The 16,865-nt window shown below is 40.2% G+C and overlaps 1 protein-coding gene across 4 annotated transcripts in view; it reads right to left on the bottom strand.

Moving 5' to 3' along the window:
- LOC131693652 (glycogen-binding subunit 76A) overlaps positions 1-13,760 on the bottom strand; it is a 64,100-nt gene extending 50,340 nt beyond the window's left edge. The window contains exons 1-2 of one of the 4 annotated variants that reach the window (XM_058981656.1): positions 13,129-13,759; positions 12,532-12,778 (exon numbers count right to left, since the gene is read on the bottom strand). In XM_058981656.1, the coding sequence (XP_058837639.1) occupies positions 12,532-12,778; position 13,129 (248 nt within the window). In that variant the 5' untranslated portion in view covers positions 13,130-13,759. Of the gene's footprint in view, positions 1-12,531 lie in introns of all 4 variants that reach the window. The other 3 variants (XM_058981658.1, XM_058981660.1, XM_058981657.1) reach the window with 3 other exon arrangements.
- Between the last annotated feature and the right edge of the window lie 3,105 nt (positions 13,761-16,865).

Here is a 16,865-nt window from a genome sequence, read left to right as displayed (position 1 = left end):
TTCGTATGACACAGAATAAGTTGTAAGTAGGGGGTTGCTCACTACTAGGGTTCTTATTTGCTCGGCGGACCCTCTTTAACAGGACGGCCTAGGTCTTCTATCAGACTTTCGGATTTTCGTAGCACAACAAACAACAAAAAGTAAACAAACAAATAAATTACTTTTACCGTTTATTCTCCACTTGAACTCTCCCCGCAGCAAACTACTGCTGTCACTGGATGCTGTTAATCTGCTACTGCTAGCGGTAGGGTGAGCGGTTTCTTCCTACCGGCTGGGTCTACAACGACCGAGTTCTCCTTGGTTGTTTCTATTAGATGCTCCGGCTGTGGTCCTTGACAATTAGCTGGGAAGGTAAGCTTGGCTCTTTTGTTGGAACCTCCCGTTGGTCGTTGATTGTGAATCACCGGATTCTCTTGCTCCCCGCAATTAAATCCGGAAGACACCGCAGTGTTCTCCCGCAGTAAAGCTGTTGTCCTACCTGCTTCTCTCTCACTGACTGTTAGCTGTAGAGGAGAACAAGGCTCGTTCGATTTATCCTCTACAGCGAGAAAGTCGCGTGCGTCGGATCCTTAACGGTTAGCGAAAACTTGTTGGCACCTAGCTTCCCTTGGCGGTGATCCGGCATCACAAGTATTACGTGCGTCCAAACCACTGGCCAAACGTCTTTTGTTCGCCGTGGTCTGTCACTATCTATCCTTTTTACGATGGCCGCCTTCCGCACTCGACCATAACAAACACCAACCGCCTCGTCGCATAGCTGACATAACCAGCGTACATGTATTTTTGCAAAAGGAGAGCGGATACCTATCTAAACCCTATGTTGTTTGTTTACAATTGTACAACAAAATTTACTACACACCAAGAATTTGAACATGCTGATATTAAAAGGCTGATAAAACACGGTAAACTACAATAGGCTGGATATTTCACGCGAATGCCCGAGATAGATCAGCTAAAGTTACGCAGGAGAAAACCTGCTAGAGATGCGCGTTCGGTGGGCGTTCAAGAAGTGCGAAAACTGGCGCCCCAAGATCAAGTCATCTCAAAATCTAATATACATTCGGTAATGATTCGTGAGACCCTCATTGTTCTGCCACAATGGTAATTGTATATAAGTCGATTTTAAATAACTGTAGAGCTGGGTTCTCGGAAGGTTTCCCTGTCAGAATCACTCATTACAATTGTAGGCGAGACGGAAAATGTTACTACTGCCTTAGGTCAATTACGATCGCGTGAGCGTATATTTGTTAACGCTTGAAACCACGTTGTTCAGATTATCAAAGCAGTAGCGTTCCTCAATTCGTCGGGGTGTTTAATGTTACCGAAATCTTGGACTTAGTTGTGCCTGAACGATCGCGATTGCATGTTCGTCTTCGTGTATCATCGCGAGCGGCTCGAGTGTTTGTATGTTAACGTGTTCGATCGCGTGGTTTGTATGTAACATCCCATGCATACATTCGATTTTGCAACCGTATGACCATTCGCATATTCGCGTGTGTTCTTGAATGATCGCGCAGACCGTGAATCTGATGCTTACTTTTCAATGTGCTGATGCTAGAAGAGAGTGAGTTACCCCGTATCACTAGAGTTTTCGGTCATGTTGCCATGAAACGCGTTGTCTAGTGGATATGTGCGTTATGTTTTGATTGGTTCTTCTGAATGTATGGACCTATGTTGCTAGAGTTGAGGATAGAGGCTTCCGGAGGTGACCGATTCATAATCGCGCGAACACGGGCGTTTGTAGGTTCACGTTTCAGACCCCGTTTGTAAATATATAAGTGTTAGATGGTTCATTTTATCACTGGAAAAGATAACAAAATATGCTCTAGACAAACGCAACTCGCCAATAACTATTTGTACGCTAGGAATATGTTGTGAAGATCAATTCGCCGAATACCGTTTCGTCGAATGCGTCATTTATCCGAATGCTGTTTTACTAAATTAATATTTGTGGAATCATACTAATTTAACGATTTTACGAAATGAATAGTTGTAGTAACATAGTTATTTTTAATGATACCACCAAAATAAATACTACCATCAAAATACTTATAAATTATAACATTATGGTAAGAGGCTTCAGAATAATTATAAACGGAAGGAAAATGTATTTTCTGTATAGTATTTGTTGAATAATTCCTTGTTTTCACTATTCCGTTACGATACGCAATATGGAAGGAAAACTAGCATACTATTTAACATCGCACAGAGTATGGTTCATTGCATAGCGTATTTTGAAATAGGGTTTTAATGTAATATTGGTGCTAATTGTATGCCAGTAATATCCAAACGATTGATGCTTACTGTTACTTGGGATAGTGTATAGGGTGAATCTAATGTGATGCGGTCTGGCCACATAATCGAGGCCAAGGGCCCGAAGCGGTTCAAAGCCCCCGAGGATCCGCTGAACGAGGTGGTTGCCGACCCACCGTCTGGAAGCGGTGGCCCCTCCCAAGCAAATCTACAATGGAATCATTTGCCCAGATTACTCATACTTAGGGTTTTTTAGTTCAGGTCCGGCGGAGTGTCGATATCGGACAGCACGCAAATAAAAACGATGTGACATAGCCATATTAGGTGACACGAGTATTTAGCAGTTACACTTATACTTTAAAAATATTGAACTAATTGATTTGCTACAAGTTCAAATATAAATATATTAACATAAAATTTTTTATATTTTATCCTTTAATATTCAGTCATTATAGATCCTTGAATACCGATTCACTCTAAATATTGCCATTCCCCATGGTAAACAATCACTCAATTAAAATTAAATTCGGCGATGCGAGCCGGTCCGCAAAATGACCTTCGGTGGAACGACCTATTAGGCGGAATGACCATCGGCGAAACGGCATTTGGTGAAATGGCTTTCGACAAAATGGCTTTTGGTGAAATAACACAGACTCTTAATAACTAATTCAAAAATCATGCCTGTATAGACACGTAACACACGTCCATCTAACTAGCCCGGTCTAATCTGTCCAGAAAAAAACGAAACACCCCTGAATCGAATCAAAACAGATAAGTCTAGCTACCGGACCAAGGTGTTTCAATTTCGTATGGGATATTTCGACAATTTACATTGAGACCGCGCACTAACATGAAATTTAACCGCTGGGCGGCACTGTGTGCATCATTTCTTCGCTGCAAGTGAAAATAAGATAATTTTATTATCTACAACTTTGTCGAGGACTGCAACTCAATCCAACGAACGATTTGGTTCCAATTTGGACCATACACTTTTGGTGGCACTAGCAATGGATTCAGGGGTGACTCTAACGATTAACTCGACCTAGAAAAACGATCAATTTATTTCAATAGGGATCTTGGGATCTTGGGACCAATGAAGAATAAATAAATATTAAAATAATATAGCATGGCATGATACAGTTGGGATTGTTTCCGTCATAATGCAAGCACGGTATGAAAAGAAATATGAAGCAGGTCCAAACGTACCATATAAGGAACCGCCCAAAGAAAGTACATAGTTGAATGTCCTGCGAATAGGTCACAAAAGTTAACAGAATAGAATGGTGAGAAAAATCAATTCTCGCTCTTTGCGGTTGCATACCGCGCTGCAACACCATAGTGGAAAGGTTATTGAGCTGCTACTGCACAGCAGATGGGATAGATAAATTTGTCACTAAAAGGCAACTATAGAGAAAAATGACTGCAATAGAATACGTGAGCTGCCTTCCAAAATAAACGTATAAAACTTCCATTATCCATAATACAAGAAAAAATCATTAGCAGAACAGCTTGACCAGCATCTGTACCAACACTACATATGTGCTAAAAGGCGTGTCTTAATTATGCAACTGTTTTATTTTTTCCTTCATTGTAGCGCACGTTAACATTTACAAACTTTTCAAATCACGATTTGCTTCTCTTCATCGCACCAACCACAAAAAGTGTTCTAATATGTCACACCTGGCTACACTTTTGTCCTTCACATCATATGTTGCGCAAATCAAAAAAATCTATTTCTAGGAGAGCGAAATGAACTCATTAGAGTGAAAGGATAACCGTGATAATAGTGTTGGGTATCTGAAAATATTTTATATCCATTTTATTTTTTACTCAAAGGATAAAAAGCTGGACCGACAAGCCACATGAGCTATTTTCTTGAAGATGCTCTGATGTAATTTATTGATGTTTGAATAACTGATTTTATTTATAGATTCGAGTAAATTTGAAATGTTAAATATGACACATATAGTAAATCATTGCCTACTAGCACTAGACAGTGGTATACCATACAGGTTAATAAGCTTATTTTGGTATAAGAACGAGTGTAATCGTAGTTGTTGTTCCACTTTGCATTTCCATCAACATTAGTCTTATAGTTTAGGTTCCAATTGAGGTTGGTATACCGCATGAAAACAAACCCTGGGGCGCAGTAGCAAATGTGGTTGTGTATGAGCTGTTAAACAGCGTAATTGTCACTTAATACCAATGAAGGACACAATAGGAAATGTCAAGCATTGTCACATTCCACGTATAATCTAAATTGTGCTAAATGTGTGCTATAAATTCAGCTAAATGAAAAATGCTTTGGGAATCCAACGATTGTTTAATCTGGAATGGTTTCGCAGTACAGATTGCCTTCTAGATCCGAACGAGTCACAGAAAATATCTACCTGCCATTATTTATGTTCCAATCGAATTCGACCTTCCGACATGTCTAGTAAAATTACTCAAATGGCCATATGCGTAAATAAGAGTCTCCCTTTAATCACTTTCTCTTCCAGCTAATAACTCGGTCGCTTGAACGTTTTCTGCTGAACTCTGCCTAATAGGTCCTAGTAGAAATCATAGTCTGTCGATGCGTACCAGAAATTTATTGGAAATATTTTTGAAGGCATCCTAATATTCGAAAGAGAAAGCAAACAAAAAGAGGTTTCCTATTGAACACAGGACCATATGAACAATTTTGCTAGAAATAACCATTGACCTCGACGAGGGTCACTTTCGAAAAAAAAATGCACGAGCTAACCTACTAAACAACATCAAGCACGCCGCTGGGAGAAGGCGTCTATTTTTATTTATTTTTTTCATTCAGCGAATTTTGCGAACGTGATCTGTCAAAAATATCTAATGTCGGATGGTGCGAATCTCGCCAACGAAACAGATGATAAAATGCGCAAATAAAGGTGGTGGAAAATTCCGTGGCGATAATATACTGTTGATTCCTTCGTGTTCTTGCTTTCAGTATGGGCAGCATTTTATCTTTTGATTCGCATTTTCTACATTGCATGCGAATGTCGGCCTTTTCTGCTGGTAGGCACGCGGCAAACACAATGGTCGTTAATTTTTTTGTGGTGCTTTTGGCTTCATTCATAAGTGTTTGATTTAATTGTCCGGAAGTCAAACAATGTACTGAGTTTTGAAACTCGTGCAAAATGATCTTTGAGCTTCAGACTGTCGCCTAAATGTATATATTAGGCCACCGGCGGAGGGTAATTGGACGGATCTCATCGTATCCAGTAACTTTTTTAACAATGAAATTTAAAAAAAAAATCAACAAAAAGAATTTACTATGCTATATTTCTCCTTAGTGGAGAACAATTGAGGTAAAAACTTTTCTTCAAAACCATCGTTGCCCGTGAAGAGCACAAAACTTATAACTTAGTTATGGAATTTGCGTTTCGACTTCGTCTCATCAGAATCCGACATTAACTTAGTGACGCGGCTAAGCTAGCGCTGGATTGACGCCAGCTTAAAAAAAATGGAGACACAATTTATGTTCCTGAGCAAACCCTTAATCAAGCGTGATGTCCCGCAAGAAAAGGGGCTCATTTCAAGCTGATGAGAACTAATGAAATCCATGGATCTAGTTTGTTTCATTAGCCAAGTATTTATTAGGATTGTCCATAATTCTTTAAATACAAATGAACGAATACCGACTCAGGATCGGTGAGCGAAGCATTGTTATACCTAAGGTCACTGTTGCTAGAAACTGAATGTGAGAACTGAACTATGCTGAATAAACTCGACAGCTGGCATATGCGAGAAACCGAAGATATAAAGCTATCAACTCTAAGAAATAATTGATTCCAGAAAGATCAAAGATCCTAAGAAGTAATTGATTCCAGAAAGATCAAAGATCCCGAAATTGGTTACATTATCTAAAACTTGCAGTTGTGATTTTCAAATAAGGGACCATTCATAAATTACGTAACGCTTTTAGGGGGGAGGGGGTACGACAAGTTGTGACATAGGGGGGAGGGGGTGTTAACTAGATCGTTACGTAACATGTTTTCATCGAAGAAAAAAAAATTTTTCTTGGAATTTGTTACGTAACAGGGGAGGGGGGGATGGAAAAATTTGTGACAATTTGTTACAAAGGGGGAGGGGGGAGTCAATTTTGGGCAATTTTTTAGACTAGACGTCCACGCGCGATCATTGAAGAATACACAAACATGCGAATGGCCACACGCTTATAAAAATAATGTGTCCACGCGAAGTTACATACATACTAGCGCACGCGACAAAAACGTCCACATACAAACGCTCGAGTCCTTCGCGATCATCCACGTACGAACACACCCACGATCTCGTAAAAAGTATAACACCCCGGTGACCAAGTGAATGGTTTAGCAATCATAAATTAACAATCCCGGTCTCGAGAGTGAACCTCCAAATGCCCATGTTCGCGCGATCATGAATCGGTTTCGTCCGGAATCCCCTATTCTCGGCCCTAGTAGTATAAGTCCAATGCCTTCAGGTGGACCAATGAAAAATATAATGCTCATATCCACTAAACTACATAAAAATCGAATGTATACACACAAAGTCACATACACGCGACAAACAAATATAAAAATGCTTGAGCCCTTCGCGACCATCCACGCAACCTATACCCGCGCTCTTCTAGACATTATAACATCCCGGTGATAATATGAACGTCTCAGCACTTGTAATCACTTAAACGCAGTCTCAAACGTGAACCTACAGTCCCCCGCACTCGCGCGATCATGAATCGTTCATATCCGGAAATCTCTATCCTCGATTCCAAAAGTCTAGGTCCATGCCTTCAATTGAATCAATTAAAAAGAAAGCTCTCATATACACTGGACAACACGTTCCATGGCGACATGACCGGGAAATCTAGTGATATGGAGTAACTCACTTCCTGTCAGAATGTGATCCGTACACCGAAAACTAAATATCAGAATGACGGTCCGCGTGGCACATACACACGAGCACACGCGACAAACACGTCAACAAACGATACTTCAGCTCTTCGCGATCATCTACGCACACCTACATTCGTGATCGCAACAATCCGGTAAAAACGTGAACGTTTTAGTACTTACGAAGTTACAAATGCTGTCTCAAACGCGAACCCGCAAACGCGCGCGATCATGAATCGATCACGTCTGGAAATCTTTATCCTCCATTCTAGTAACTTCGTCCACGCATTCAGTTATACCAATCGAAAAATAAAGCTCATATCCACAAGATAACACGTTCCTTGGCGACATGACTGAGAACTCTAGTGATATGTAAGAACCCACTTTTTTCTAGAATCTGAACCGCGCACGAAAAATTAAGTATCAGATTCACGGTCCGCGCGCGATCATTCTAGAATACTCGCGAATATGCGAAAGCAAACGGCATTTATATAGAATTTATGCACACGAAGTTACATACACGTTAGCACACGCGACATACAAAGGCACACGCGATCGAACACGTTAACGTACAAATGCTCGAGCTTTTCGCGATGATACACGCGATCGCGAGTCCCTACGCCCGCACCTACCTGAACAGTAGAATGAATATCACCTTCAGAATCACGGCCCGCTACAATTGGCCTAAAGCAGTGTTTTAGTGGGCGACATAGCCTGTCTCGTCTGGAAATTGTAGTATGTGATTCTGACGGGGAGCCCTTCCGAGAACCTAGCTCTACAGCTCCAGTAGGACAACTCTCAAAAAAAATAATTTTTTTTTTTTTTTTTTTTCGAGAGTTGTCCTACTGGAGCTGTAGAGCTAGGTTCTCGGAAGGGCTCCCCGTCAGAATCACATACTACAATTTGCAGACGAGACAGGCAATGTCGCCCAATAAAACACTGCAATAGGCCAATTGTAGCGGGCCGTGATTCTGAATGTGATATTCTTTGTACGGTTCAGGCATGTGCGGGCGTAGGGACTCGGAATCGCGTGTATCATCGCGAAGGGCTCGAATATTTGTACGTTAACGTGTTCGATCGCGTGTGCGTTTGTATGTCGCGTGTGCTAACGTGTAACTTCGCGTGCATAAATTCTATTTCATAACCGTGTGCCTTTCGCATATTCGCGTGTGTTCTAGAATGATCGCGCGCGGACCGTGAATCTAATACTTAATTTTTTGTGTACGGTTCAGATTCCAGAAGGAAGTGGGTTCTTCCATATCATTAGAGTTCCCAATCATGTCGTCGTAGAACGCGTGGTCTAGTGGATATGAGCTTTATTTTTTTTTTGATTGGTCCAACTGAATGTATGGACCTAAATTGCTAGAATGAAGGTTAAAGATTTCCGGACGTGACCGATTCATGATCGCGCATTTGCGGGTTGGCGTTTGAGATCGCGTTTGTAACTTCGTAAGTACTAAAACGTTCACACAATTGCCGCAGTGTTATCAAGTTTACGCGATCGCGGGCATAGGTGTGTGTAGATGATCGCGAAGGGCTTAAGCGTTCGTATGTTGACGTGTTTGTCGCGTGTGCTCGCGTGTATGTGACTTCGCGTGTATAAATTCGATTTTGAAACCCTGCGGCGATTTATATATTCGCGGACCGTCATTCTGATCTTTAGTTTTCGGTGTACGGATCACATTCTGACAAGGAGAGAGTTACACCATATCACTAGAGTTTCCGGTCATGTCGCCATGGAACGTTTTGTCTAGTGGATATGGTAGTTATTTTTCAATTTTATTATTTTTTTAATAATTAACAAGGACCTAGATTGTTTGTACCGAGGATAGATACTTCCGGACGATCCCGATTCATGATGGCGCGAGCGCGGGAGTTTGTAGGTTGACACTTGAGATCGTGTTGGTAAGTTTATGAGTGCTGAGATTTTCACCTTATCACCGGGGTGTAATCATGTTTGCGAGTTCGTAGGTTGCTTGGAAAATCGCGAGGGGCTCTAACGTTTGTGCGCTGACGTGATTTTGTAACGTGTGTTCTTGAATGGTTGCGCGAACCGTGAGTCTGATATTAAATTTTCAGTGCGCGGTTTGAATTCTGGCAGAGAGTGGGATCGTTTATATCGATAGGGTTCCCGGTCATGTCGCCATGAGACGTGTTGTCTAATAGGTATGGGCGTATTTTCTTAATTGGTCCAGCTGAAGGCATGGACCTAGGCTTCTAGGATCAAGGATAGACTTTCGGACGTGACCGATTCGTAATCTCGTGCACGATGGCATTTTTGTAGGTTCCCGCTGAGACCGCGTTTGAGAATGTGTGAGTGTTAAGACGTTCACTGTCACCATCGTTGTTGATTCAGCTGAAGGCGGGTGTAGAATGGCAGTATAGGATTCGAAAAGAAGAAATAAAAGACAATATATGAGAGACGTAATAGATTAGATAGGTACAAGATACAGCTGAAATTATGATCATCACATGAGACATACATTAGTACTTCAAACACTACTAATACTTGAATAGCCAATCACCACACATAGCACATCCTTTCTCAATTATCTATTTGTTACTGGTTGATTGTTGGTTATGAGCTGGTGAATAGAGGAAAGGTATAGAACAGACAAAAGGCTCATATCAGCCCTCCCGGCCTCCTCGACACACCACTATCGAGGCGTATTGTAATCAACATCTTGAAGCGGGCTTCTTATATAAATCAAATCCTCAGTAGTCATAATGTTTGGTGGATTATTAACATGAGAACTAATTAACCTCTAGTAGTAGAACTTGGTGCAAATAAAAACTAAAAAGAGCGAAGGTCCTTATATTTAGATAACTCTATTGAATATATTGTGGCTTGATGATGTTTACAATACCGTCAATCCCATCAACCTGCGAGAGGGACAACTCTCAAAAAAAATAATTGATCATAAAATTTCTAATTTAAGCCACCAATTGGAGTCAGCCAGTTTTTCAGACGATCACACAAAACGTCTTCCTTCTTGGTCCAACTGTTTGCTAATACGGTATCAGTTACTAATGAGATTATTTCGAACGCGAAACCTTAATACATTTAAATAAGTTAGGTATTGCATCTTTCATGCACAAACTTTGATTAATCAAAATTTACTCTTTAGGAAGAATCTTTCCATAATTCCAATATATGTTTCGTCTTCCTTGTCAGACTACTGTACTGCCTCTCTACGCATAATTGTCCCATGTGTATAGGAAATCCCATAGCACATGGGACATTTATGCGTAGAGCGGCAGTGTATAGCAACACTACTTTGAATTGAATTGGTTTGGAATAGTCTAATAAATCTATCATTAATAGCCGAATCTAATCTTCCGTCTAGTTAAATGCCACAATAATTTTCATTTCCTGATCTGAACATTTGGATATTTTTTTATCAATAATACCACATGACTGCAGCTTTGTTTCGAATCAGTTCGTCAAACTTCAGCTCAAAAACATCTTTCATTCCGCACTGCGTGATGCCCGACTGCACTGGCTATCAATTAACTGACGAAATAAATTTGCAGCAAACATTCTCGAGGTCAGCCAGCAGATTGTTTCGGGTGCAGTGGCATTTGCTACCTACGTCGTGCCACCTTGTCGAGCCGGGCTTATCAGAAAACAAACACAAACAGAAAGTTCGACCAAATCTCTTTGCAATTTCGCGAACTCTTGATATATTAAAATACGCCGCAGGAACAGATTGGGCGAGCATTGATAAGGGAACTTGCTGTGCAGCAGATCAATATTGCCTTTTTCAGGGAGGGTAAAATTAATGAGCGTAGCATTCGAATGTCGAGCAAAAAATATCTACACTCATTTGATGGAGCAGCAATGGTACATGTAGCCAAATTAAAAATTTCTTTCAACGTTTTTGGAAAAACTGTGTAGTGCGCGCGCAAATGACATCAATATTCGAAACGATAAAAATTGTGAAAATAAATAAATTTGAACAAGCGATGAAGATTTAGGAGGAATGCATTCTAAAAATACAAAACACTGAAAAGTATGAAGTTATAAAGCATTAAAAATTATATTTGCTTACAAAACTGAACTTTATGAAAGGTTGATTTCACAAATCAAGGAGATAATTCATTTAATTTTAGCATAAAGTCCGGATTTGATGGTTGTACCACCACTTCCGTCCAACAATCGAATTTAATTTGACTGACAGATGCCAACAACTGGCCAAAGAAGATGTTAGTAGTGTAAAAGCATCTCTTACTGTTGTCAGTTTGATTGCCAAAGTAGATGAGATGTCGAGATTCGGATGCTTTTAGGTGGAGTATAGTCCAACTACAAAAGATCCAATAATGGTGTCGTTCAATCAATGTTTTGAGACCAGTGTCAGTTACAACAACTGAAGCCAACGGTAACAAAATTTAGTCTACTTTATGCTTGTGTACCATAAACTGTTACAAAATTTGTGGTTGCTGCTCAGGCAATAATAACAATGGCAAAAACTGCGTCTAGCACCTCAATATCATCAACCAGTGCCATGAGCGAGGAAACTAACGCAATGACGGGTTCGCACTCGTGTCCCGTAAGTGCAAGAAGGTAAGAACATGTGATCGCGGGTATCAACGATAGCGACACTGACATTTTAACATCTTGCAATTATATAAAATACCCACAGCCCCATTGAGCTAACGCATAGATCCGCGCCAAAAAGGCAACCTAGAATTTCCATTGCCGCCCAGAAGTGCTTTCTGAAGACATAAACGAAACTCGGAAATCTACGCTATAGAAATTTTAGAAGGTAAATGGACAAAATGAAACAAAAATCGCGCTGGCTGTGAAACAGTTCATATTAACAACTATAATAGCTGCGAACACTATTAGAACTATGAACTAAACCTATGCGCGCTTAATGCCGTTTTTGCTTAAAGCGAAACTGAGTCAGTTTCTAACCCCAACTGCTGTCAAAATGTACGAACTGACAGCGGTTGGGGTTAGAACCTGACTCAGTTTCGAGTTCACGCAAAAACGCTATTAGAAAACGTGGCGGTACGGGAGAGAGCTGAGTACAATAACCGAACACTTGATTTGTTATGTTTCTTGTTCCTGTTTTCGTAAAGTAAAAAAATGACACTTTTTGCATAACCAATTGTTCATGAAATTGAGAACTGCGTCTAAGTAAATAAGGCTCCAGCAAATATTTAGTATTGTTCATTCATAAAGTTTACTTCCAATTGCGTCATCACAGATTAAGAATTATCTGAAGTCAAGATGCACTTTATAAACAATTCACACGCTACGGGCAGCAGGCAACGAAGAATCGAATTTATAGTTTCGAAACTCAATAACACAGAGCTGCATGGAGGGTGGTGGTGATGGTGGTGGCGGGAAACAAAGGATCCCTTCCATCGGCAGGTTGTTACTTACCGTAGCTCAATAAATAATCCGATAAGAATTGCAGTCACTGTGATGAAAATTTTGTTCACACAATCACCAAACAGCTGACCGATGGCTGCAACGGCAGACGCGACCGCGTTTTGACCGTGACGGTAATCCACAAGCTCGGCGGGGTTTCTACGTTGAATTGGCTGGCGCAGCAGCGGTGCTTTCGCTGGGATCAATGAATCTTCCTTGTATTCGTCGTCGTCGTCGTTGTTGAACTTTAGTCTTCGCACTTTAACCGAACGGACGAAATAGCACACCAAGCATCGACATGGTCAACATCGACACAAATTCACACAAAGAACATTGGAAGCGATAATAACAAATAACAAGAGTTTAAATTAGATAACAGATTCATTAAATTATCATCCTTCAAGACTGTTTGGGGATGACTTTTAGCTGGAGACTGCCAATGGGAAGATGCTCGGCCTCTGCGCGGTGCGAAAGCTACAAAGATCTCATTTTTAAGGAAGAAGCAACCAATTTTTAATTTGCTATACTTGAGCCAATTTGGATTAAATGCTTTCAAAATTTTGAACTTTGGCGCTGCTTGGTTCTATTTATATTAATGGAATATCTCACTTTTTGCTTGCGTATTTGTTTAAATAGGCACGGGTCTTAGCGCTTCCGATTTTTTTCGTTTTATGCAATGCCTTTTTCTTATTTGTACAATTTGGCTACCGTTTCTTGATTATTCTTCGTTCATACTCCAGAAAACACCACTCCACTTTATTTGGCTCTCTCACCGAAAATGTTCAACCCGATTTATTTTGATTCCTTTTTCTTCTCTACAAAGTCTGCATTTGTGTGGGACTGAGAGAAAAACGTAAGTTCATAACTTGGCTTGAAGGGACCAGTGGAAAAAATCGAATTCTGGTCCTTCCACTGCAGCTGTCCTACTGTTCCTTCTGCTTAGGCAATCAAGGGATCGCAATAATTGATAACACCTCGGCACTCGACGTATCACTTTTTAACACTTCTCAATTCCCCCAAATGGCAAGCAATTCCTTCAGCACTTGTCACTAGCAGCAGGAATAACATCAAATATGGACCTGGAACTACTCCTGCGTTCCACTTGCTCGGCCCATCTAAATAAAAGTAGGGCAAGCGATCCTCCAGAACACCGCAGTTACTACAACTCGGACGCAACCGTTCTGAACGTCGTTCAGCAAAGAAATTTCCTCTTCATCTGAAGCAACGCCACTGTTCAAGTGTCAAGAGAAGGACGTAACAAGGTCGTTCATACGCCTGATGGTGGTTCACTACTCGCAACCATTGGCTCTCTCTCGCCGGCATGTGATGATGACCACCTGAGCTCTCACACACTCATTCTCTCCCGAACGTAGTGCGTTCACCTGGCCAGCGTTCACCGGCCGGCTGGGTGCAGAAAGCGCATGCGTTTCGGTCATCGCTTGCTCTCTCTCTCGTGGGTGGGAGAAAAAATGCCGCTATGTTCTCCGATGATCCTTCGCCGATTGTAACGGAATCCCGATGAGCGGAGGTTGAAAGATGCAATCTTTTCATGATACCTAGTACATATAAACAAATCCTCCCTCGCTCATTCACGTGATCACGGTGACGGCGATATTAAATAAAATTTTTATTAATAAATAAAGCGAGAACATTCCGGCTTGGTGGTAATATGTCACCATCCCAATATTATTGCGTTTGGTTCGGAAAATTCATAACGTTAAACATAGACCCAGACTGATCATTGCGCAGCAGTGAAAGGGACTAACCGTTGCATATAACGGATGGTGATTTTTATTCATACAGGCATTTGTATATACTTGGGAGAATAAATAGAAGAGGGAGATCGTCGTGCTCAATGCTCAAATAAACAGGTGCTCTGTGGCAGAAGACTCTTGTTTGAGTAGGAAAAAACACAGAAAATCAAAATATCAACATACATACAATAATAATGAAATAAGAATTAGAAGCATTCTTCGGATAGACTTGTAGCTTTAATGGATAAACGTTAAGAATTTGGAGGATGATGAGGATGTTTGACCACCAATATGAACATTTATGATGCATTTTAATGGGAATTGATGTAAAATTCATGTTTTTATGCATTAATAAAAATGTTTTTTGATGAAAACTCAAAAATAGTTTAAAAATTTGGCAGTTTTTGACAATTGTGCTTACTATTAAAAATTGCTTTCACCTAAAATTTACTTCACTATAGTGTTCATTTGTTGTGTGTCTTGAAAACCTATTCCATTCTATTTTTCCGTTCTCTATAAAATTTTATTAAATTTAAAAAGAGTCAAACAATTAAATTCAATATGAAAGCAAGTCGCCGAAAGTCTTAAACTCGTAACATTGCACAACAATAATGAAATGGTTCGCTTACAATTCAATGTCACGCATGTTTTCAGGTGTATATATTTGGAGTAGTAGACAACCACAGAAGGGCATGCGCGAATCGCGTACTATATATACGATAAGTGTACGATATGAAAAGTAGGACATTCATGAGATATCAAATGACGTCATAGTTTGTAGCATTTTCTATATTACAACCATTCACCAATGAAATCAATATCACGAATGAACGGTGCATTGGAGCTTTTGTGCCACAATACAGGGTCACTCACTAAGGTTAATACTATTCCATAATTCCGGCTCCATCATCAATATTTGCTTCAATATAGTAACTCACTGGCAAACTTGTTGTTCGTTACTGCTATGATTCTACAGTGTGATCATGTTATTGCAACTTCATGTTGGATGGGAAATCTTCCTTATTTTGAACAATGCCTATGCCTAATACACATGAATCTCCCATTTTACCATTTGATATCTCTTTTCAATCTCTCAATGTTATCTCATTATTTTTTATGCTGATTATGACATACATTTTTGGTATGATAATCGGACGGATTGTATATTAAATTCTAAATCACGTCTGCATAATTATGAACATTGATGGGGTTGTGTGCTGGTATTTACTTCACCGCTGAACTTTATATGGTCAAGAGGGTGGGGCGGTTTCCTTGCGACTATCCTTGGTCATTTTCCCTTGATCTGGTCAGCCTAATTTAAATCAACTTTTCGCTCGATCGTTTTCTTGCCGGCGACTTTAATGACGAGGAACTTTTCCAGTTGGATGTCTCCATGAAAAGGTAATTGATTTCGTTTTTTCTGTGAACGCAGTAAAAATAGTCAATAAGTTTTTTTCTTAAAAAGTTGTCATTTCAATAAATTAATATTGCGGAGCAATAAATTTTAATTTGATCATGCTTTGAACAAGCTTTATGTTGTACAATGTGCAATTTTTCTTTACAATTATACAGGGTGTTTTGGTTTGTTTCGTTGATTGGTTTGTTTAGAGCATCTCATATTCCAACATAGATAACTTTCCTCGCAGATCAATGATGTTGATGTGCATCAAACGAGTAAGGGTTGGACAACGAGTAATGGTCTCGGCTCGTATCCAAGCCCTTAAACCAAGCCTTCGTCGATACCTTCGGGATAATGGAATGGAGCCACCGTCCCAGATGCCCATTGCTCCAAGAGGTTTGCCAACTATCGAGCGTCCTCTGACGAGACATACTGAATAATTCATTGAAGCAAAATTTCACCTTCTGATGCACCTTGGCTAAAGAGTGCGGCTTCTCATTGCCCTCGATAGAGCAGTGTAATGGGAGCCAAACCAAGGTAACTGGTAAGATTTTTCAGAGACAGCACTCAGATGTTCCTTTATTTTTCCAAGCAAATATGGGAGTGTTTCCCAGGCATCGGCAGGGAGGTCCTCAATGGAGCTGAGACAGTCCGAAGCGATGAAGTAATGGTCTGTGGGTCGTCAAGTATATATCCGTCAGTGTAGAATATTTTGTCGCAGTCGACATGATAGTATTTATTATAAAAAATAGTTGGGATCACTTGAGGGCGAATGTTATTAGGGATTCCACAAACCACAAATCTCTTCCTTCAAAAACTATTGAATCACGTTGGGAAACCAGCGACTCAATACTATGCTATATTCCTCCCTAAGGAGGAAAAATTGGATAAACATCAAAATTTTTCCCCACGGCGAAAATTTTCGGTAAAAGCACACTTCTACTTAGCAGAAGCTAAAGAATTCCTCACATTCCCTTTCGATCATGTCCATATGAGCCTGCCTAGTCCTAGTTTTTCGTTCTAAGTTTATAACCGATTCGCTCTAGAATACCTATCCGTCTTTCAATTTCATTGCTTTCGTTTCTCTTAGTCTCAAATTTGCCGAAAATAGCCAATAAAATCGATACAGTAGAACCTTGCGGCAATTAAAACATAGTAACATAAAACCACACTTTCTACACAAAGAGAACAAA

The sequence above is a fragment of the Topomyia yanbarensis genome, chromosome 3 (genome assembly GCF_030247195.1).
Source record: "Topomyia yanbarensis strain Yona2022 chromosome 3, ASM3024719v1, whole genome shotgun sequence".
Taxonomy (NCBI): domain Eukaryota; kingdom Metazoa; phylum Arthropoda; class Insecta; order Diptera; family Culicidae; genus Topomyia; species Topomyia yanbarensis.
Note: the sequence above shows the minus strand (reverse complement) of the source record. Positions and strands in the feature narration are given on the sequence as shown.